Source organism: Myripristis murdjan, chromosome 1 (genome assembly GCF_902150065.1).
Source record: "Myripristis murdjan chromosome 1, fMyrMur1.1, whole genome shotgun sequence".
Classification (NCBI taxonomy): Eukaryota; Metazoa; Chordata; class Actinopteri; order Holocentriformes; family Holocentridae; genus Myripristis; species Myripristis murdjan.
This window is the reverse complement of record NC_043980.1, coordinates 697,022-718,598: the sequence shown is the minus strand read 5'-3', so window position 1 is coordinate 718,598 and position 21,577 is coordinate 697,022. Positions and strand designations below refer to the sequence as shown.

Genomic DNA, 21,577 nt, shown 5'->3' with positions numbered 1-21,577 from the left:
CTTAACACACCAAATATAACAAGATATATTTTTTAAAAGTTTATGAGCAGTTCTTCACTTCGGCTCACATCCAGGGACCCGACATGAAGCTCTTTGGTTAAAAATGAATAAATAAAATCAGTTTTGAACACCTAAAGGCGCGGCGGAGATTCCTAAAGTTGAGATTTTAGTGAGGAAAAGTGTGTGTGTGTGTGTGTGTGTGTGTGTGTGTGTGTGTGTGTGTGTGTGTGTGTGTGTGTGTGTGTTAGCCGATAAGCAGCAGAACATGAAGGACGGGTTTCTCAATATGAGGACTGTCCGCGCGTCATCTGCCGTTAATGTCTCATCTCTAACTGCCCATTCCTGCTTTGTCTCGTTAATTACACTTATTTTATTTGTTTGTTTGTTTGTTTGTTTGTTTGTTTGTTTGTTTATTTATTTATTTGGATTTTCCTACCGGCGGTCTGCGCCAGCTGATGCCCCTGGTCTTGTAGGAGCCCGGCCCCAGCTCCTTGAAGCCCAGAGAGGAGGCCAGGGCGGGGAAGGTCTCGTCCTGGAACAGCCGGCCGGACTCAAAGCAGTTCCTCCTCAGGGCCTCATAGTCCTGGTTCAGGTACTTCACGGCGTGGCTGTTGGTCCCGATGCCCTGACCCTTCTCCCTCCGGTGCTGCAGAGTGGCTGCGATGCCCGACATGCTGCTGCTCCGCTCCGCTCCCACCTGCAGCCTGGATCCTGGAAAGCTGAGGCCTTGAAACCTGGAGAACCTGGAGAACCTGGAGCCTGGTCCAGAGAGCCGCAGAGGTGTGTGAGGGGAACCAGGGTGTGTGTTCTTTTGGCTCTCACAGTCAGAGTCAAGTCAGACACAACGACGAATCACATGTCCAGTCACAGCCTTCAAAATAAAAGCCCCCACTTGCCAGAGTTTTTATTTATTTATTTATTTATTTAGAGAGGACAGTGCACATTAATTAACATTACTGTAAATGCGCCATGATGTTAAAGAACCATTAAAATATACAAAAACGGGACACAAGGGTCATAATACATAAAAACAGGGACACAGTAGACATAAAATTTAGAGTAAGAAATACAACATATCCATGTGGGAAACAGAGACCGGCAGACAAAGACACTAAAAGAGAGACAATCAATCAATCATTTTTATTTCAGCTTTGTTTAGTCACGTGCTGGTGTTTCACAACATCTCCACCAGGAGCAAAGTGATCTGACTGGATCAATTCTGAAAAACTGTGATTTTCAAAACAGATTACAGAGTTTCTCATCCTGTAGATCTGGACATTGATTTTGTAATCCAGTAATCCAGCCTTTATTCAGGATTAAATGACGTCCTTGGATTTAACACCAAGATTCAGGATAATGTCCAGAGGGCTGGATGTTTCACACCCAGGCTTAATGAACCTGTGATCACTGAGACTGACTGAAGACACATTTTCATAATATGTTATAATAATCTGGTTTGTTACATTTGTCTGCTTTTATTTTGGAGGCAACATGTGCTCACTTTACTTCCTGTGTTGTGGTGTCTGACCTGCAGCTTCACACAGCTGCTGAGAGGGAGGGTGTGTTTCTGTTGGCTGAGAAACCAAACACTCTGACACACACACACACACACACACACACACACACACACACACACACACACACACACACACACTGCCGGATCTGACCTGATGCTTCCTCATCTCACCTGTATGACGGCACATCAGGGCCACTGTAGAGAGAAAAGACAATTACAGAGCCGGGGGAGGAGGGGGGATATTCAGAGAATAAAAACTCTGAATTTCCAAGATTAAAGTCATAAATTTACAAGAAAAAAGAAGAAAGAATAAAACTCAAAAATTCTTAGATTATAAAGTCACAAATTTATGAGAAAATACCAGTTTGTCCTCCTCCTGTGGGATCCAGTCTGAAGGAAATCCTGCTGGTTTGAGTCCAGAACCCCAACCTCCTCCTCAGCATCTGGACTCTGAAGAGACATTGCTGTGACTTGGGCCGATTCAGAAGAAAACAATCTGCTGATTCTGGGACTGATAACGGCCCTGAAACGCCGTGGTAGAAAACGGCGAGGACGAGGGGAGGACGTAGAGCTCGTGGAGGAAACCATCGAAGATACAACTGTCTCAAAAGGAGGGGAAAAGGAGAGCCTCGACATTTTCAGCAGCGGAGCAGACACTGCTGATGGAACTATATGAAGAATATAGGGAAATCATCACATACAGGGCCAGCTTTTGGCATAGGCGGTATAGGCAAGTGCCTAGGGCGCCATCTGCTGGAGGGGCTGGAAATCAAAAAACTGGAGAAGGAAATAAGTATCAATTTAAACACAACAGAAAGCCATGGTTTGGACTGTACTTAATGCTTTCATTCTTTGTCTTCACAGCTTGAACAAAATGATGATGGTTGAGTTTTTTTTTTTTTTTTTTTTGTTTTTTTTTTGAATGGTTAATAAATGATTTCAAAACTTAGGCACAGTCTTTCTGAAATTATACATCCAACAATCCAAATAAAAGGATCACTTGTTAATAAATGACGTCAAAACAACTTAGGCACAGTCTTTCTTAAATTATACATGTAAAAATCCAAATAAAAAGGGATCACTCCAAAAGTGGGATGACCATGAATCCAATTGGGATTAACTGAAATATGTGTTCTTGTAAACATCCCTCACCTATGTCAACTAACCTATTGAAGCCACTCACCAGCTTGGTAACACCCTAGACCTGGTAATAACAACAGGATTAAACACTGAGAACGTTTCAGTACTTGAACTGCCCATTTCTGATCATCACTGTGTGCTCTTCAATGCCACCGTAACCTTAACAAAAACTAAGAGGGAGTACTTGGTTACAAAGAGATTTCTTGATGATGAGGCCGCAGCTAACTTTGCTAATCTCATGAGCTCATTTGAGCCACACAGTGGTGACTGCACTCTAAATGACATGGTTAAGCAATTCAACAACACCCTGTCAGTTGCTTTAAATACTGTTGCCCCACTAAAGGTAAAAAAGAAGTTTGCAGATAGAATATCCCCATGGTTAAACAATAACAGTGTTAAAAAAGCAAAGAGAACATGTCGGGCAGCTGAAAGAAAATAGAGGAAAACCAAGCTCACAGTTCACTGTAACATATACAAAGAAGCCATAAACACATACAACACAAATGAACACAAATTCACCAGCATAACATTATCTGAGCTTTGTAAGACTGTTAATGAATGCAACTCCACTACCTCATGTGTTGACCCAGTACCTACAGCATTTTTTAAACGGGTGTTCAACAGTATATCAAGTCACGTCCTGGCAATTATAAACATCTCACTTCAAACCGGCATCTTCCCAGATGAGTTCAAAACAGCTGTTGTAAAAGCTTTACTAAAAAAAACCCAACCTAGATAGTAATGCACTAAGCAGCTATAGGCCAATATCAAACGTACCATTCATTAATAAGATACTTGAAAAAATAGCTGCAGTGCAAATAAATGCCTTTCTTAAAGAAAATAACATCCTGGAAGAATTTCAATCAGGCTTTAGAAAACATCATAGCACTGAAACGGCTCTTGCTAAAATCGCCAGCGACCTCAGACTGAACTATGATGAGAATAAAGTCTCAATTCTTATCCTCTTAGACCTTAGCGCTGCGTTTGATACGATTGACCATGACATCTTAATCAATCGTCTTGAAAAATTGGTTGGTCTTTCTGACTGTGTGTTACACTGGTTTAAAACTTACATCAAAGGGAGAACGTTTTACGTCAGACTGGGAGATCATGTGTCTGGGGAACAGGACAGCTGCTATGGAGTTCCACAAGGGAGCTGCCTTGGTCCATTACTATTCTCACTATGCTGCCACTCGTTGACATCATCAGAAGGCACAATGTTTGTTTTCATAGTTATGCAGACGACATACTCATGGCAGTGAACAAATGGATGAGCGATAACTTCTTAAAGCTAAATGAAGACAAAACAGAGATCCTGTTAGTGGGCCCCAAAACAAATAAAGAGATGCTGTCCATTAACTTGAGGAAACCAGATAAATGCGGATAAATCTAAGGTAATGTTATTCTCAAATGGCAAACGGTTGCCATTGAACATTCCAAAAATATCAACTGCTCATGGGGTGGACCTTGAAATGGTCCCGACATATAAGTACTTAGGAATTGTTATTGATGAGAACTTGTCTTTTAAATCACACATAGAAAAACTTGTGTCTAAGCTGAAATTAAAATTGGGTTTCTTTTTTAGAAATAAGTCCTGTTTTTCCCTACAAGTTAGGAAACATCTGATTTTGACCACTTTCATTCCTTTACTTGATTATGGAGACGTGCTTTTTATGAACGTGCCTGACACTTATTTGAAAAAACTGGACACTGTATATCACTGTGCCTTACGTTTTATTACGGGTTGTGGCAATCTTGTCCACCACTGCACTTTGTATGCAACGGCAAACTGTCCATCTTTATCTGCCCGAAGACGTTCTCGATGGATGGTTTTTGTATATAAATCTCTTCTTGGCCTGGCTCCCACCTATTTGTGTTCTTATATGTGTAGAGACTCCAGTCACTACAGCCTACGCTCACAGGATGTCCTCCGCATGCTGGTTCCTAGAGCCAACACAGATCTTGGTAAAAAAGCCTTCAGATATGCTGCTCCCTGGTCATGGAGTGACATACAGAAGGATCTGAGGCTACCTGAACTGATCACTTTGGGGGAATTTCAGGCCATCTTAAAGGATCGGGAAACCAGTTCTCTTGGGCAATGTACTTGTTTTTCAAATTGATTTAGTGTTGAAATGTTTTACATTACTTTGACCTGTCATGTGTTCTTGTGCTTATGTTGTAAGCATTTTGTGTTGCTGGCTATAGTGTGTGACTGCTGTTGTTTTGTTGTTGTTGTATGCATTGTTGTAACACTGTTTATGCTGCCTTCGTGACCAGGTCGCTCTTGAAAAAGAGATTTTAATCTCAATGAGTCTTTTTACCTGGTTAAATAAATGATATTGATTGATTGATTGACACTGTGTTGTCTTTTATTGTTTTCTGTTTTATTTAGTCTACTGTCTACTGTACTTCATATGAGTCTATTGTACTCCATATGAGTCTACTCTACTTCATATGCATCTACTGTACCTCATATGAGTCTACTGTACTTCATATGCATCTAATGTACTTCATATGAGTCTAATGTACTTTATGTTGTTTTATTATTTTATTTGCCTTTTCCTTTTTTAATTCCACCCTGTGCTGTTTTATTCTTTTTAATGTTTTATTTTTATTTAACGTGTTTCAAATGTTCTTCTTTTTATTGTGAAGCACTTTGAGCTGCAATTCTTTGTATGAAAGGTGCTATACAAATAAAGTTTTATTATTATTATCATTATTGGCTTCAGGCAGAATAGAGGCGGATCATCGCAAATTGTGGGTGAGAAATAAAATAAGACGTCGTAAGACAACGTTTTTTATTTAATCTCATGTTCTTTTTTAACTCTTTTATGTTCAACACTTGTTGCATTTGATGTATGACTTGTGCTACATGAATAAAATTTGATCGAGTAATTGATTGTTTATTCGGTTGATTTCGGAGACTGACAGGGCTCTAGTTTCGCAGACCAGGCGAGGCGGGGGCGTAGCGCAGATGCGCTTCGCCAACTGGGTGTGGCCAGGCGGATTTTCCAAGTTTGGCACGCCGTTCTCGGTGGCGCAAGTGCTCCGCCGTCCCTCCTACCGGCGGAGGGGAGGAGAGAAGGCATGGAGTGGGTTTGACACAGCCGATTCACATGTAACCAATCAAATGAGCCCCTGTCCTTGCCTTTAAAATGCGCTGCGTGAAGGCGTAATGAAAGTTTACACAGCTGACATGGAGGTCTATTGCCGCGGGCGGAGCGGAGCTCAGGAGACAGGCGCGGAGCGGAGACCGGCGATCAGTGCGCACACGTCACCAAAACCTCACAGGCAGGCTCCCAGGCACATGAACGATGCAATAAATACCGAAAAAAACACTATTCAATGCTACGATCACAATCAGCACATACATATATCTCCATATCAACTGTCCCGTCACAGCTGATGTCAGATCAAAGGAGATTGGCACCGTTTGTGCTGATTGTGAGGTTTTGGTGATGTGCGCCAGCCAGCCAAACTTCCACTGCGCCAGCTCCGCTCCGCCTTGCGCTGAAAGTAGACGTGGTTTCAGACGGCGAGCTTTTGGCGCACCTCGGCGAAGCCTTTTGGCACGAAACTGTCACTGCGCCAAGCCGAATCTGTCGGCACCTCCCCCCGCTGCGCCACCACTCCCATCTCGGCGAACCTCCGCCTGCGAAACTTGGACACTGTCCGCCTCTCCCGCTTCGCCGGTCGAAACTAGCTCTGCGCGGGGTTCGCCTCACTGCGCTACCCCGCGCTGCGCCGGGAAACTAGAGCCCACAGTGTTAACACATGATTTTCATTACGTTTATTTTTATTAAGTAAACACGTACATTCATGCTTGGTCACATTGTGGGAAATAAGTCTGAACTTATATTTCCGAACACGGACATGGTGCTACATAATTAAATTTGAATTTAATTGAATTGAATAGCCTATGTGATCCATAGGCGGAAATCCCGGGGGGGTCAGGGGGGACATGACCCTCCATCCATAAAGTTGTCCCCCTCCAAAAAAAAAAATAAATAAATAAATAAAAAAACATTGTTAACACTAATAAATAATTTTCAATAATATAGTAATATTCAATGGAAGTACATTGCAAGCGGTGCTATTTATAAATGTAAAATAGTGTGTTTTTAAGTGTTAAACCTAACCCTAACCCTAACGGGCAGACCACAGGAGGAGCAAATACTGAGCTTTTTATTCTTTCAAAAAGTCTGTCAGGATATTAATGTCAGAAACAGATTACTCATATTTTCAGTTTGTCTCTAGATAGATTTTTTTTTTTTTTTTTTTTCATTTTAAGTTGCATTATTTTGTGGCATAGTTTCATTTCATTTTCTTATTTGATCTCAAAGGGACGGTGTACAGCTCAAACTATACTGTATACTGTATGTCACTATTTGATGCATTATCTTGCTTTGTTTTTGTCGACACTACAATAAATGTTTTTTGAAGAATAGTTTGATGTAGTTGGATTATTCAAGGTGTTTCCTCTAGTGTTAGAGCTTATTTTGAGTTTCTAGTTCTTGTAAAGCTACTTTGATGGACTGTAGTAGAAATAGAACAGTGAGCAAAGAAATTTGGTTAGAGGATTATTGCTTTTAATAGCATTATTTAAAACATATAAACATGCTGAGCGCTCAATACTGTACGACGAGTTTCAAAGGAGCATAAGAGAGAAAAAGGGAGGTACAGTTGTGCTAGACAGCATTTTTTTCATGTCCCCCCGGGGAATTACTCTCTGAAATTTTGCTGTTTATTGCCCACCCCACCATTAATGAAATAGGATTTTCGCCCCTGATACCATGGCAACAAAATACATGACAGGACTGTCATTTGGGGGTCTGTTTCCGTCCGTCGGACATTCTTTTACACACAGCTGAGCTAAGCTTGACCGTAAGCCTGCCACAGAGTGGGCTAGCTCTGCTGACTAAGTTACTGTCAGAACTTGGACTACGAGGATTGAACCCAATCGCACGACTCCAGACGAGAATTCAAATTCATAGTCTTTTAATAAGGAAAAGTAACAACTGAAATTCTCAATAACAAAAGTAGCAACAGAAAATCACTCTTAACAAGTAGAAACTAGAAACAAAGGCAAGACAAAGTATCAAAGAAACATGAAATTAAACTATGACAAAACAAAGTAGCAAAGACAAGACTTGACTTGACTTGACTTGACTTGACTTGACAGGACAAAGCAGGATGAACTGGCACAGGACAAAGGGAAACACGGACTATATATACACACACAAGGTAATGGGAAACAGGTGGAAACAATCAGGGCGTATCAGACCACTGGGAAACACACAAGGGGAAGGGGAAGTGACATGACACAAGAGGAGAGTGAGATTTCAAAATAAAACAGGAAGTCACGAGACAAGACACAAGAACAAAACCTAACAAAACATAATTTCTATGACATGACAGTCACCATGGTTACTGAGCTGCAACTCATATAAGCCACTTTGATGGAATGGAACTCTCGCGAGGCTCATCAAAATAAGCCAGGCTATCCCGTTAGCCAGCTTGAGGGAACAGGCCCCTGGTTCTTTTCAGTGATTTCACCTGTGTCTTGTTTGCCTTTCCCAGTTCCCACACCTGTCCTGAGTTGTGTCTCAGCCCTGATTGTTCTGATCCCTCCCAGTGTTTCCCTCAGCTGGTCCTCTGTGTTCTCCTGTCTTGTGCTCCAACCCCTCCCCAGGTGTGTCTTGTTCTCTCATTAGTTCTTATGTATTTAAGTCCTGTTTTGAGTTCTGTTCCTTGTTTGTCCTAACTGCCAAGTGTTCCCTGCCAGTTCTGCATTACCTGTGAGTTAATTCAATATTTTGTTGTTCTTCTGATCTTTGTGCTTCCTGCTTTTGGGTACAACCATCACCCCCACCCCATGACAGAATGAACAGATCACTACAGGACCCAGCGGAGCAATATTTTTTCTTTGAACTGTGGCCTGCTGCTCCATCCCAGAACCCATTTCTGGGAACCAGACTGGTCCTGGGAGGTCCTCGTAGCCAGCCAGCTTGCCAGCAGCCTAGCTTCCAGCCCCAGTCTCCTGAGCTTCAGCAACAGCAGTCCAGTGCCACAGCAGCTCCCTGTTGCCCGTCCTGCTGCTCCGAACCTGACTGGCCCTGGGAGGTCCTCGTAGCCACCAGCTGGCCAGGAGCCGGCTTGCTAGCCAACAGCGTGCTAGCCTCAAGCATGTTAGCCACCTGCAGGCTAGCCGCAACCCAGTTACCAGCCCCAGCAGCCTAGCAAGCGCAGCTACTAGCCTCAGCAGCCTAGCAAGCCCAGCCACTAGCCTCAGCAGCCTAGCAAGCCCAGCTACCAGTTCTAGCAGTCTAGCAAGCCCAGTTCCCCGTGTCCGACTGACTGCCCCAGTCCCTGTCCCAGTTCCACCGAGCCTGACTGGCTGCCCCAGTCCCAGTCCCTGTCCCAGTTCCGAGTCCAACTGGCTGCCACCCAAACCCCAGTACCAGTTCCAGTTCCCCGAGTCCGACTGGCTGCCCTGGTCCCAGTCCCTGTCCCAGTTCCCTGAGCCCGACTGGCTGCTACCCAAACCCCAGTCCAATGTACAAACTGAGCGATTGAACCAGGAGTTGGAGGAGGGTCTTTGCTGTCTTGCCTCCAGCTGTCCTTCTTCTTGGAGAAAGAGTCTGATCTGGGTCGAATATGTACATAATTCCTTGCCCTGCTCTGCCTCTAGTCTTATCCCTTTTCAGTGTGCCTGTAGTTATCAACCTCCCCTGTTTTCTGAACAGGAGACGGAAGTGCTCAAGCCCTCTTCCACCGGTGCCACCAGATCTGGAGGAAAGCCAGATATCAACTACTAAAGGCCGCATCTAGGAACAAGACGGCTGTGGACCGGTGATGGATTTCAGCTTCCTCGTACCAGCCGGGGCAAAGAGTATGGCTGTCTGCTCAAGATATTCCTCTCAGAGTAGAGTCACGTAAGCTGGCCCAATTCATAGGACCTTTTCCTGTAAAGTCATTAATCCGGGAGCTGTCCGTCTCTGTCATGTCTTCATTATTTGTATTTTCCATTTCAGTTCAGCATTTCCTGTTTTATATTGTCTAACTCGCCTCTTGTTTCAGATGACTTCCTGTCAAGTTTCCCTCCTGTGTGGTTACCTGCCCCGCCCTAAAGTGTTGCACCTGTGTCTCATTGTCTGCCCTCTACCAGTGTATTTAGTCTGTGTGCTCCCTGCTTTCTGTGCCAGTTCATCTCTTTTGTCAAGCGATCCAACATTTATATTCTGATTCCCAGTGGTTTTGACTTTTGATTGGATTTTTGGATTTTGCCTCTGCCTTGCCCTTTTTGACTTGTTTGCCTTCTCTGCCTGACTTCCTTGTACAAAACCTCTACTTGTGGATTAAAGACTGACTTTTGGAAAACCCTACTGTTTGCGAGTCGTGCGTGTGGGTCTATATCTTGTGTGTGTCAGAACCCTTGTCACTGTCCCCTTATGCCTGTCGAGTCACAAGAGAATTATTCTTATCTGAGTTTGGTTATGCCGTTCCTGTATTTCCCTGCATATATGACTAATTTCAGTGTTAGACTGCTGTATTGTCTGTTTAAGTCTTCCTTTTGTTTGTTCAGAGCCTCTGAGATCTTTTAAGTCAGTTCAATTCAATTTTCAATTCAATTTTATTTATTTGTATAACCCAGAATCACAAATTACAAATTTGTCCCAAAGGGCTTTACGGGAAAAAACAACATCCTCTGTCCTTAGACCCTCACATCGGATGAGGAACAACTCCCTAAAAAAAACCCTTTAACAGGGAGAAAAATAGGAAGAAACCGCAGGGGAGCAACAGAGGACGGACAGACGTGCAATAGATGTTGTAGACACAGAAAACAAACAACAAAAGATATATATGCATAATACAAAGTCACTAAGGTAAAAAAAAAAACAAAAAAAAAAAAACACAGCTGGTCGACGAGGGATGATGACGCCAAGGGAAGCCAGATGCACCAGAGCAGCCAGGGACCCGGGCCACACAGCCACCAACACCATGAAGACCTGGGTTAATAACAGACAGAGCACACACTCGGACAAACACACATCAACCATTCACACACACTCACACAGAGACAAAGGTGAAACATTAATTATCTGCAGAAGATAATTGATAATGATAATGATAATTAGCTCCGTGAGAGCAATAATCTCATCGGCAGGTGAGTGCTTGGGTTACTTCATTAAGACAGAGAACCAGCCCACCGTACCACTAACTGTCAGCCATAAGTTAGGCCGAAGAGATGAGTTTTTAATCTAGATTTGAAAGAATCAACAGATTCAGATTGCCTGACGTCAGCAGGGAGGTTATTCCATAGCAGCGGGGCTCGATAGGAAAAGGCCCGGCCACCTGCTGACTTCTTCTTAACACTAGGTAAGCAAAGCAGCCCCGCATTTTGAGAGCGGAGAGCCCGTGATGGAATGTAGGGTTTAAGGAGATCCGAAAGGTAAGATGGGGCAAACCCATTTAAGATTTTGTAGGTTAACAGAAGCACCTTAAAGTCAGATCTAATATGCACAGGAAGCCAATGAAGGGAGGCAAGAATTGGAGTAATATGATCAAATTTTCTAGTTCTAGTTAAGACCCTAGCTGCAGCATTTTGAACCATCTGGAGTCTTTTGGTGCTGGCCTGTGGGAGACCTGAAAACAGAACATTGCAGTAATCAAGTCTGGCTGAAACAAATGCATGAATTAAGGTCTCTGCGTCAGCCATGGACAGGGAAGACCGAATTTGTGCTATATTACGTAAGTGATAATAGGCAGTCTTGGTAATATCCTTAATGTGCCTGTCAAAGGATAAGCAGGGATCAAAAGTAACACCGAGATTTTTGGCTGCCACACTTTGTGAAATCACACAGTTGTCAAGTAGAACTGTTAACTGTTCAAAACAGTGTCTATGTCTGGGAGGGCCGACTACTAACATCTCAGTTTTATCTGAGTTTAATAGTAGGAAATTTAGTGACATCCAATTTTTTACCGCAGCCAGACAGACCTCTAATCTATTGATCTGTGTGGGATCGTCAGCCTTTATGGGCAAATATAGCTGAGTATCATCAGCATAACAATGGAAATTAATACCAAGGCTACGTATAATTTGTCCAAGTGGCGAAATGTACAGGGAAAGAGGACCCAGGACTGAGCCCTGAGGTACCCCGCATTTAACATTGGAGAATTTGGATCTAGTGTTATTGTACATGACACACTGTGTTCTTTCAGATAAGTATGAGTTAAGCCATGCACGAGCCTGGCCAGTGACACCAAAATTCTCAGTTAGTCTATCTAATAGAATGGAGTGATCAACAGTATCAAAGGCTGCACTGAGGTCCAGTAATAGAAGCACAGAGGTAGAGTCCGCATCAATAGCCAACAGAAGATTGTTGGCAACTCTGGTAAGTGTGTCTCAGTGGAGTGACAGGTCCTGAAAGCTGATTGGAAAGGTTCATAGAGCTGATTTACTGCAAAATAGGTGGAGAGTTGTTGAAACACAACTCTCTCAAGCACTTTAGACATGAACGGGAGATTGGAAACTGGGCGATAGCTATTTAAAAAACTAGAATCAAGATGTGGTTTCTTTAAAAGTGGTCTGACCACAGCTGTCTTAAAGCTGCTGGGCACAATGCCAGTACTAAGAGATAAATTAACAATATCTAGCATTGTAGAGCCCAGTAAAGGCCAGGATTCTTTGTAAAGCTTGGCAGGTAGCGGATCAAGAAAGCAGGTTGTCGGTTTAGAGGCTATCACAAGCTTAGATAAGGTATCAAGTGAGACAGCCTCAAAAACCGAGATAATAGGGACTGTTGGTGAGCTCGCGAATACTAATGAGTTTGAAATTGGTGAGATACCATCCACAGAATAAATTTTTTGCCTGATTTCCTCAACCTTGTTACCAAAAAAAAAAAAGTCCAGAAATTCATCTGCTGTAAATGATGAGCTAGGAGCAGATGGCTGTTTTTTGTGAGCTTTGCTACTGTCTCAAAGAGAAATCTAGGATTATGTTTATTAGTGGTGATTAAGCGGGAGAAATAGGCTGCTTTAGCGACAGCTAAGGCACGCTTATATTTCAATTAACAGGGCTGCAACATGAGGTCAAAGACTGTGCCGACGCTGCATTCTCCACACGTTTCCTACAACCCCCCTCACAGCTGATCATCCTCAGATTAATCACAAGACATCCAAAATAACTGTTCAGAGGATTCATTTGACATCAGGTCATGTGTTAAATCAAAAGATTTACATTACTTTGATAAATTAGAGAACAGGAAGAAGATAATTTGCAGTCAACACAATAACTGGCTCTTACAGTGACTCAGCAGTTTCCACATCGCTCCTGTGTGGGGAAAAAATCATCAGTGTGAGATTTTCTCCACATAGGAAGCAACTCTCATTCCTCAGATCTGACACAGAGACACTGAGGAACCAAACCCAACCCAAAGCCCCGGGTACAGAGGCTGAGCGAAGGTGCTGCTGAAGGTGTGGAGGTGGATCAGTGAGTCAGAGGAGACGCTGTAGAAGGACAGAGAGCCAGCAGGCCAGTCCAGATACACTGCCACTCTGTTAGAGGAGGAGGGGGCAGGGATGTCTGTCTCTCTGTTATTGTGTCTGGCAGTGAATCTCCCATCAGTGCAGTTCAGACTCCAGGAGTTTTTATTACATCCAAGCCTCTCCTGCTGATTCCTCTGTAAGTCACTGCTATATCAACTTCTCCTCTCCACTCGACCTCCCAGTAGCAGCGACCAGTCAGACCATCACTACACAGGATCTGTTTCCAGTCCTTAAACCTCTCTGGGTGATCAGGATATGGCTTCTTCTCTTCCACTGATGTCACCTTCCTGTTGTCCTCAGACAGGACGAGGTGTGTGTTTGCTGTGTTTGTGTCCAGTTTGAGTTCACAAGAATCTGATGGAGAGAACAAGACACAACAGACCTGCTGTGGTTATTATCTGATGATTTATTAGCAGTTTGATTATTGATTTGTTAACACTTTGATGGTGACACATGGTGTCAGCCGTCCTTTTCATTCACAGCAGGATCTGAATGAATGGACGTCACAAACTGCTGTGGAAATTTACTTCTGGAAGAGCCATTTATACACAAACTAAACTACATTTAAACTTCATATATTGCCTCAGAGAGATGTGAGGTTTTGTCTGTTAGAATTATTTTCAAGTTATATTCACTTGGTGCAAACTACATACACAAAATGCTTCATACATAATCTTCATTGTGAAAAAAAAACAACAGTTATTATTATTATTTTTAAAATTTGTGACGGCCCCGCCTCCTTTGGCTGTTGGGCTGGCTGCTTTTCTTTATGTTGCAGATGCCCAGGAGGTGTGGTTGGTTCTTCACCTGGAACCGGTGTCCCAGTTTGGTTCCATGTGGGACACAGTGAGGAGAAGCTCTGCTCCCCCTGCTCCTCCTCATCATTCACCATCCCACTGGCGATGCTCTCATGCATACACACACAAACACTAACACTGCTGATTTACTGACTGATACATGCCATAACGTTTTTGGATAGTTTTTATTTTTTGTGTTAATTTACAATAAATTGAATCCTGTTTTGCTTTAACTCCTTGTGTCATCTTCCATTATTTGTCATGGTCTTGAGCCGGCCATGACAAATTGCATAATTACATTAGGTTTTTTTTTGTTTTGTTTTTTTTTCCAGCACAAAAAATCTAATGGAGAAACTGTGATGATGTTTGCAGTGGAGCATCAGATCTGTTTGTGTTTGGTTCAGCAGGTAAAAGCAGCTGAGAACAAACAGCAGAAACTGCAGCTGCACCATCTAAACAGCTGAAGGTTTTGTGTTGATGAATCATACCCCTCCTTGAACTGCCACCTTATCGTGGTGGAGGGGTTTGTGTGCCCGCATGATCCTGGGAGCTATGTTGCCGGGGGCATTTTGCCCCTGTTAGGGTCTCCCATGGCAAACAGGTCCTAGGTGACGAGCCAGACTAAGCGCAGTTCAAAAACCCTTATGAAGAGAAGACAATCAAGGACCGTGACGTCGCCCGGTACGGCGGAGCCGGGGCCCCACCCTGGAGCCAGGCCTGGGGTTGGGGCTCGTGAGCGAGCGCCTGGTGGCCGGGCCTTTGCCCACGGGGCCCGGCCGGGCCCAGCCCGAACTGGTGACGTGGGTCCAACCCTCTGCGGGCTCACCACCCACAAGGGTAGCCGTAAGGGGCTGGTGCCATGTGGATTGGGTGGCAGTCGAAGGCGAGGGCCTCGGCGACCCGATCCCCGGATGCAACGGCTGGCGATGGGGACATGGAATGTCACCTCGCTGGGGGGGAAGGAGCCTGAGCTTGTGCAGGAGGTTGAGAGGTACCGGCTAGAAATAGTCGGGCTCACCTCCACGCACAGCTCGGGCTCTGGAACCCAGCTCCTCGAGAGGGGCTGGACCCTCCACTACGCTGGAGTCGCCCGCGGTGAGAGGCGGCGGGCAGGTGTGGGCTTGCTTATAGCCCCCCAGCTCAGCCGCCATGTGTTGGGGTTCACCCCGGTGAACGAGAGGGTCGCCTCTCTGCGCCTTCGGGTGGGAGAGAGGGCTCTCACTGTTGTCTGTGCCTACGGGCCGAATAGCAGTGCAGAGTACCCGGCCTTCTTGGAGTCCCTGGGAGGGGTACTGGATAGTGCTCCGACTGGGGACTCCATCGTTCTACTGGGGGACTTCAACGCTCACGTGGGCGACGACAGTGATACCTGGAGTGGGGTGATTGGGAGGAACGGCCTCCCCGATCTGAACCCGAGTGGTGTTTTGTTATTGGACTTCTGTGCTAGTCACAGTTTGTCCATAACAAACACCATGTTCGAGCATAGGGGTGTCCATAAGTGCACGTGGCACCAGGACACCCTAGGCCGGAGGTCGATGATCGACTTTGTTGTCGTCTCATCTGATCTCCGGCCGTATGTCTTGGACACTCGGGTGAAGAGAGGGGCTGAGCTGTCAACCGATCACCACCTGGTGGTGAGTTGGATCCGCTGGCGGAGGGGGAAGCTGGACAGACCTGGCAGGCCCAAACGTACTGTGAGGGTCTGTTGGGAGCGCCTGGCTGAACCCTCTGTTAGAGGGGTCTTCAACTCCCACCTCTGGGAGAGCTTCTCCCAGCTCCCGAGGGAGGCGGGGGACATTGAGTCCGAATGGACCATGTTCTCGTCCTCCATTGTCAATGCAGCTGTTCGAAGCTGTGGCCGCAAGGTCTCTGGTGCCTGTCGTGGCGGCAATCCCAGAACCCGGTGGTGGACACCGGAAGTAAGGGATGCCGTCAAGCTGAAGAAGGGGTCCTACCGGTCCATGTTGGCCTGTGGGACTCCCGAGGCAGCTGACGGGTACCGGCAGGCCAGGCGTGCTGCAGCTCGGGCAGTGGCAGAGGCAAAAACTCGGAGCTGGGAGGAGTTCGGGGAGGCCATGGAGGAGGATTATCGGTCGGCCTCGAAGAAATTCTGGCAAACCGTCCGGCGCCTCAGGAGGGGGAAGCAGTACTCTGCCGAAACTGTTTACAGTGCAGGTGGGGACCTGCTGACGTCGACTGGGGATATTGTCGGGCGGTGGAAGGAATACTTCGAGGGCCTCCTCAATCCCATCGTCACGTCCTCCGTTAAGGAGGCAGAGGCTGAGGACCCAGAGGTAGACTCGTCCATCACCCAAGCTGAGGTCACTGAGGTGGTTTGTAAGCTCCTCAGTGGCAGGGCGGCGGGGGTGGATGAGATCCGCCCTGAGTATCTCAAGTCTCTGGATGTTGTGGGGCTGTCTTGGCTGACACGCCTCTGCAACATCGCATGGCGGTTGGGGACAGTACCTCTGGAGTGGCAGACCGGGGTGGTGGTCCCTCTTTATAAGAAGGGGGACCGGAGGGTGTGTTCCAACTACAGGGGGATCACACTCCTCAGCCTACCTGGGAAAGTCTACTCCAGGGTGCTGGAGAGGAGGATTCGGCCGATAGTCGAACCTCGGATTCAGGAGGAACAATGCGGTTTTCGTCCCGGCCGCGGAACACTGGACCAGCTCTATACCCTCCGGAGGGTGCTCGAGGGTTCGTGGGAGTTTGCCCAACCAGTCTACATGTGTTTTGTGGATCTGGAGAAGGCATTCGACCGTGTCCCTCGTGGTGCCCTGTGGGGGGTGCTCCGGGAGTATGGGGTCCGAGGCCCTTTGCTAAGGGCTGTTCGGTCCCTGTACGACCGGAGCAGGAGCTTGGTTCGCATTGCCGGCGATAAGTCGGACCTGTTCCCAGTGCATGTTGGACTCCGGCAGGGCTGTCCTTTATCACCGGTTCTGTTCATAATCTTTATGGACAGAATTTCTAGGCACAGCCGGGGGCCGGAGGGAGTCCTGTTTGGGAGCCACAGGATTTCATCGCTGCTTTTTGCAGATGATGTTGTCCTGTTGGCCCCATCGATGCAGGACCTTCAGCAGGCACTGGGGCGGTTCGCAGCCGAGTGTGAAGCGGCGGGGATGAGAATCAGCACCTCCAAATCCGAGGCCATGGTTCTCGACCGGAAAAAGGTGGCATGCCCTCTCCAGGTTGGTGGAGAAGTCCTGCCTCAAGTGGAGGAGTTCAAGTATCTCGGGGTCTTGTTCACGAGTGAGGGAAGGATGGAGCGTGAGATTGACAGGCGGATCGGTGCAGCCTCCGCAGTGATGCGGTCGGTGTACCGGTCCGTCGTGGTGAAGAAGGAGCTGAGCCGAAAGGCGAAGCTCTCAATTTACCAGTCAATCTACGTTCCTACCCTCACCTATGGTCATGAGCTTTGGGTAATGACCGAAAGGACAAGATCGCGGATACAAGCGGCTGAAATGAGTTTCCTTCGCAGGGTGGCCGGGCGCTCCCTTAGAGATAGGGTGAGGAGCTCAGTCACTCGGGAGGAGCTCGGAGTAGAGCCGCTGCTCCTCCGCATCGAGAGGAACCAGTTGAGGTGGCTCGGGCATCTGTTTCGGATGCCCCCTGGACGCCTCCCTGGGGAGGTGTTCCGGGCATGCCCCACCGGGAGGAGGCCCCGGGGAAGACCCAGGACACGCTGGAGGGACTATGTCTCTCGGCTGGCCTGGGAACGCCTTGGGGTTCCCCCCGAGGAGCTGGCGGAAGTGTCTGGGGAGAGGGAAGTCTGGGCGTCCCTGCTTAGACTGCTGCCCCCGCGACCCGGTCCCGGATAAGCGGTAGAAGATGGATGGATGGATGGAATCAAACTAAATCCACACTTACACTTCCTCAGGCCTGGTTTCAACCTCCGCTCTCCACCATGGTCCACCCTGGAGGAAGAAACAGAGTCAGAGCAGCAGATTCTCTTTGAGGATGGAAACATGGGCAGTAAATAACCTTCCCTATGAAGGATTTAGCAGACCACGTCACTCATATCCACCATTCAACATGAAACAATATTCCTCAGGCCTCTATAAGACATTGTGGGCCCTATCTTGCGCCAGACTCCCTAAACCCGCTATTTGCGGATTTAGGATTTAGGAAGAGGCGTTCCCCCGTAAAAGTTGCTATCTTGTGCACCTCCCGCTATCCGCAAAACACCTCCGCTACCCGCTATATTATGAATAGGCGTGTTTTGGGCGTTACGCCAGCTAAACCAATCAGTGTGCCAGGTGCCATTGCCTTTAAGGGCAGGATGCGCTATCCTAAATCCTAAATCCTAAACCCGCGATGGAGAGAGGGAGGTAGATTTTCTCAGGGCTTCTACTGAGGCGAAAGCAAGTTGGCTTTATATATATATATATATATATATATATATATATATATATATATATACATATGATATATTATATTATAGGCGAGTTAATTCGGGAGGTGGAGCCACATGTGTCCAAGTGGACGTGTCACAAGGTTGTACTGATTGAGTAAAATCCCCGGGTCACACCACACACACAAGAGGCAGAGGTGGAACTATGTGTAAACTAATTTATTGACAAGGTAGATTGGGCAAATAAAATATTAAAAATAAAAATATAGCACAGCTGCTGGCTTATGATAAAACAATAAAACGTGCTGGCGTAAGTGTCCAATTAAAACAGTATTTCCTCTAAACAGTCTATATGAGTAATATACTCAGTCCATTCCGGCGGCGTCCCGGTATCAGTCCGACCGTGTGTGTGGCGAGGCTCCGTCGGGGCGCGCATTGAAGCCGCCTGGGCGCGCTCTCGTAACAGCCCAAACTTTAGGGATAGGATAGCGGGTGGTCCTGACCACCCGCTATCCGCTTTCCCTAAAGTGTGTGCGCAAGATAGCAACTTTAGGGATAGCGCATGAAACACGCCCACGACGCACCTCCAGGCGCAAATGATGCAGTCGGCATAACGGATAGCGGGTAGCGGGTGGCGCAACATACCGTTTAGGGATAGCGGAAGTTCCTAAATCCGCAATTTGCGGGTAGCGGGTTGTGGCAGCGGATAGCGGGTGGCACAAGATAGGGCCCTGTGTGTCTCTCTCCATACCTGAGAGCCTCCAGTCTCCAGGTTGGATCCTCCAGTCCAGCAGAGAGCAGCTTCACTCCTGAGTCTCCTGGATGATTGTAGCTCAGGTCCAGCTCTCTCAGATGGGAGGGGTTGGAGCTCAGAGCTGAGGCCAGAGAAGCACAGCCTTCCTGTGTGAGCAGACAGCCTGACAGCCTGCACATGGACACAGTTTCTCATTTTAGCAATCACTTAAACTCAGCAAAGTTAACTGGGGTAATTTACTGAATATTAGCAAAAACTTCACAAATATAAACATCTGACCACATGACCTGCTTTGTGTTTTCATTTGGTTCAGTTTGAGACTTCCCAGCTGGATTTGACAGAATCTTTTAAAAGTTCTTTCTGATGTTTTAACTTCAACAACAGAGACAACAAGCAGAAGAAAATGTGAAATACTAGAAAGCTCTCAGTTGGGGGCAAATCTCCACCAGCACTATCAGTACTGTGTCATGATCTGCTGGTTCCATATGCTGGATATTTTTCAAAAGTTAATCACACCCTGTTATAAATTCTTTCATGCTGTCTAAATCATGTAGTATTATGTTTGAGTTATTACTTTTGGATTATGACTTGTTTGCACAACAGAAACCATGGCTGTGGTTGGAAAATAAAACTTCAGAATCTGCAATTTTTTTTGTCAACATCTCTGTATTTTGAGAATCTAAGGTGGTCATTGAAGTTTCCAGAACCTAAGAAAACTTGAGTACACCCACTGCCACCTCACCACCCTGGTGAATGTTAGTATGACAGCTGGTTTGAGAATCACATGAGCAGAAAAATTCACACAAGTTAGGATTCTGTTCAGTGGCATGAAGCTACATGTAAAGCAGGATTTAAATATTCACATGTTGAGCAGGTTGAGGAATCCTGACCTGAGAGCCTCCAGTCTGCAGTGTGGACTCTCCAGTCCAGCAGAGAGCAGCTTCACTCCTGAATCCTGCAGATCGTTGCGACTCAGGTCCAGCTCTCTCAGACTAGAGGACTGGGAGCTGAGAACTGAGGCCAGAGCTGCACAGCTTCTCTCTGACAGATTACACACACTCAGCCTGAGGAAAGATATATGGACATAGAAATGTTACTCTCTAGTATCTAATGTGATTCATATATAAGTTCTGACTGTCAGTGTTTAAATATTCTGTATGTAAAGTTGAGTGAGAAGAAGACTGATTCACAAAAGTTTAAGGAATTACATTCCAGTGGGAATGAACAGGAAAATGGCATTTTAAATCCCAATGTTAAACTCACAAGATCAACCCTTAAATATTCAACAATACTAACCTGAGAGCCTCCAGTCTGCAGTGTGGACTCTCCAGTCCAGCAGAGAGACGCTTCACTCCTGAATCCTGCAGCTGGTTGTTACTCAGGTCCAGCTCTCTCAGACTAGAGGACTGGGAGCTGAGAACTGAGGCCAGAGCTGCACAGCTTCTCTCTGACAGATTACAGCCACTCAGCCTGAGGAGGAATTCGTGAAAAACAAGGTAAATTTGAAAATATCAGCTTTTTTTTCTTGTGTAATAAAATTCACATATAGTTCACTAAAGTATTGAATATATCTAATTCTAAATGAACCTACACAGATTTCTTGGAGGCTTTGACCACTGGCAGCAGCCTCAGAAGAGCCTCCTCTGAGGAAGAGTATTTCTTCAGGTCAAACACCTCCAGATGTTCTTCTGATGACAGTAAGATGAAGATCAGAGCTGACAACTGAGCAGGGGACAGTTTGACTGTGGACAGACGTCCTGATCTCAGGTACTGTTGGATCTCCTCCACTAGAGAATGGTCATTCAGCTCATTCAGACAGTGGAACAGGTTAATGCTTCTCTCTGGAGAGGGACTGCCCTTGAGCTTGTCCTTGATGTACTGGACTGTTTCCTGATTGGTCCGAGAGCTACTTCCTGTCTGTGTCATCAGGCCTCGTAGAAGAGTCTGATTGGTCTGCAGTGAAAGACCCAGGAGGAAGCGCAGAAACAAGTCCAGGTATCCATTTGGACTCTGTAAGGCCTTGTCCACAGCACTCTGGAGGAGGAGGAGTTCTGATTTCTTGTAGTAAACTGCAGACCACCAGGAAGTTGATGTTTGTGACAGCAGATTGACTCCAGAGTTGATGAAGGTCAGAAAAACATAAAGAGCAGCCAGAAACTCCTGAAGGCTCAGATGGAGGAAGCAGAAAACCTTGTCCTGGTGCAGCCCACGCTCCTCTTTAAAGATCTGTGTGAACACTCCTGAGTACACTGAGGCTGCTCTGATATCAATGCCACACTCTGCCAGGTCTGCTTCATAGAAGATCAGGTTGCCTTTCTCCAGCTGCTCAAAAGCCAGTTTTCCCAGAGACAGGATCATCTCCCTGGTCTCTGGAGTCCAGACTGGATCTGTCTCAGTTCTCCCGTGATACTTGACGTTCTGCACTTTGGATTGAACCAGCAGGAAGTGGATGTACATCTCAGTCAGGG

At 46.2% G+C, this 21,577-nt stretch overlaps 3 protein-coding genes and 1 long non-coding RNA gene across 6 annotated transcripts in view; 2 read left to right on the top strand and 2 right to left on the bottom strand.

Moving 5' to 3' along the window:
* Positions 1 to 241, top strand: part of aars2 (alanyl-tRNA synthetase 2, mitochondrial (putative)) — a 41,539-nt gene extending 41,298 nt beyond the window's left edge. The window contains exon 23 of the mRNA XM_030048637.1: positions 181 to 241. The gene's annotated coding sequence lies outside the window, so the exon portion shown is untranslated. The remainder of the gene's footprint in view (positions 1 to 180) is intronic.
* The window catches only part of LOC115357229 (calpain-2 catalytic subunit-like), a 123,436-nt gene that overhangs the window by 22,218 nt on the left and 79,641 nt on the right, over positions 1 to 21,577 (bottom strand). The window contains exon 1 of one of the 3 annotated variants that reach the window (XM_030048661.1): positions 437 to 795. The exons of the other annotated variants lie outside the window; for them this stretch is intronic. Coding sequence (XP_029904521.1) covers positions 437 to 673 — 237 coding nt within the window. The 5' untranslated portion in view covers positions 674 to 795. Of the gene's footprint in view, positions 1 to 436; positions 796 to 21,577 lie in introns of those variants that run through there. 3 annotated transcript variants of the gene reach the window in all.
* Positions 8,423 to 10,033, top strand: LOC115357335 (uncharacterized). Its single transcript, XR_003928101.1, has 3 exons — positions 8,423 to 8,454; positions 9,403 to 9,591; positions 9,737 to 10,033. It is a non-coding gene; the product is annotated as an uncharacterized LOC115357335 (long non-coding RNA).
* On the bottom strand, positions 10,905 to 14,096 carry LOC115354547 (uncharacterized; the record flags this gene model as incomplete). Its single annotated transcript, XM_030044983.1, has 2 exons — positions 14,019 to 14,096; positions 10,905 to 11,804 (listed from the first exon to the last, which is right to left on the bottom strand). Coding segments are annotated over exons 1-2 (978 nt in total), but the record flags the coding sequence as incomplete, so codon positions are not given.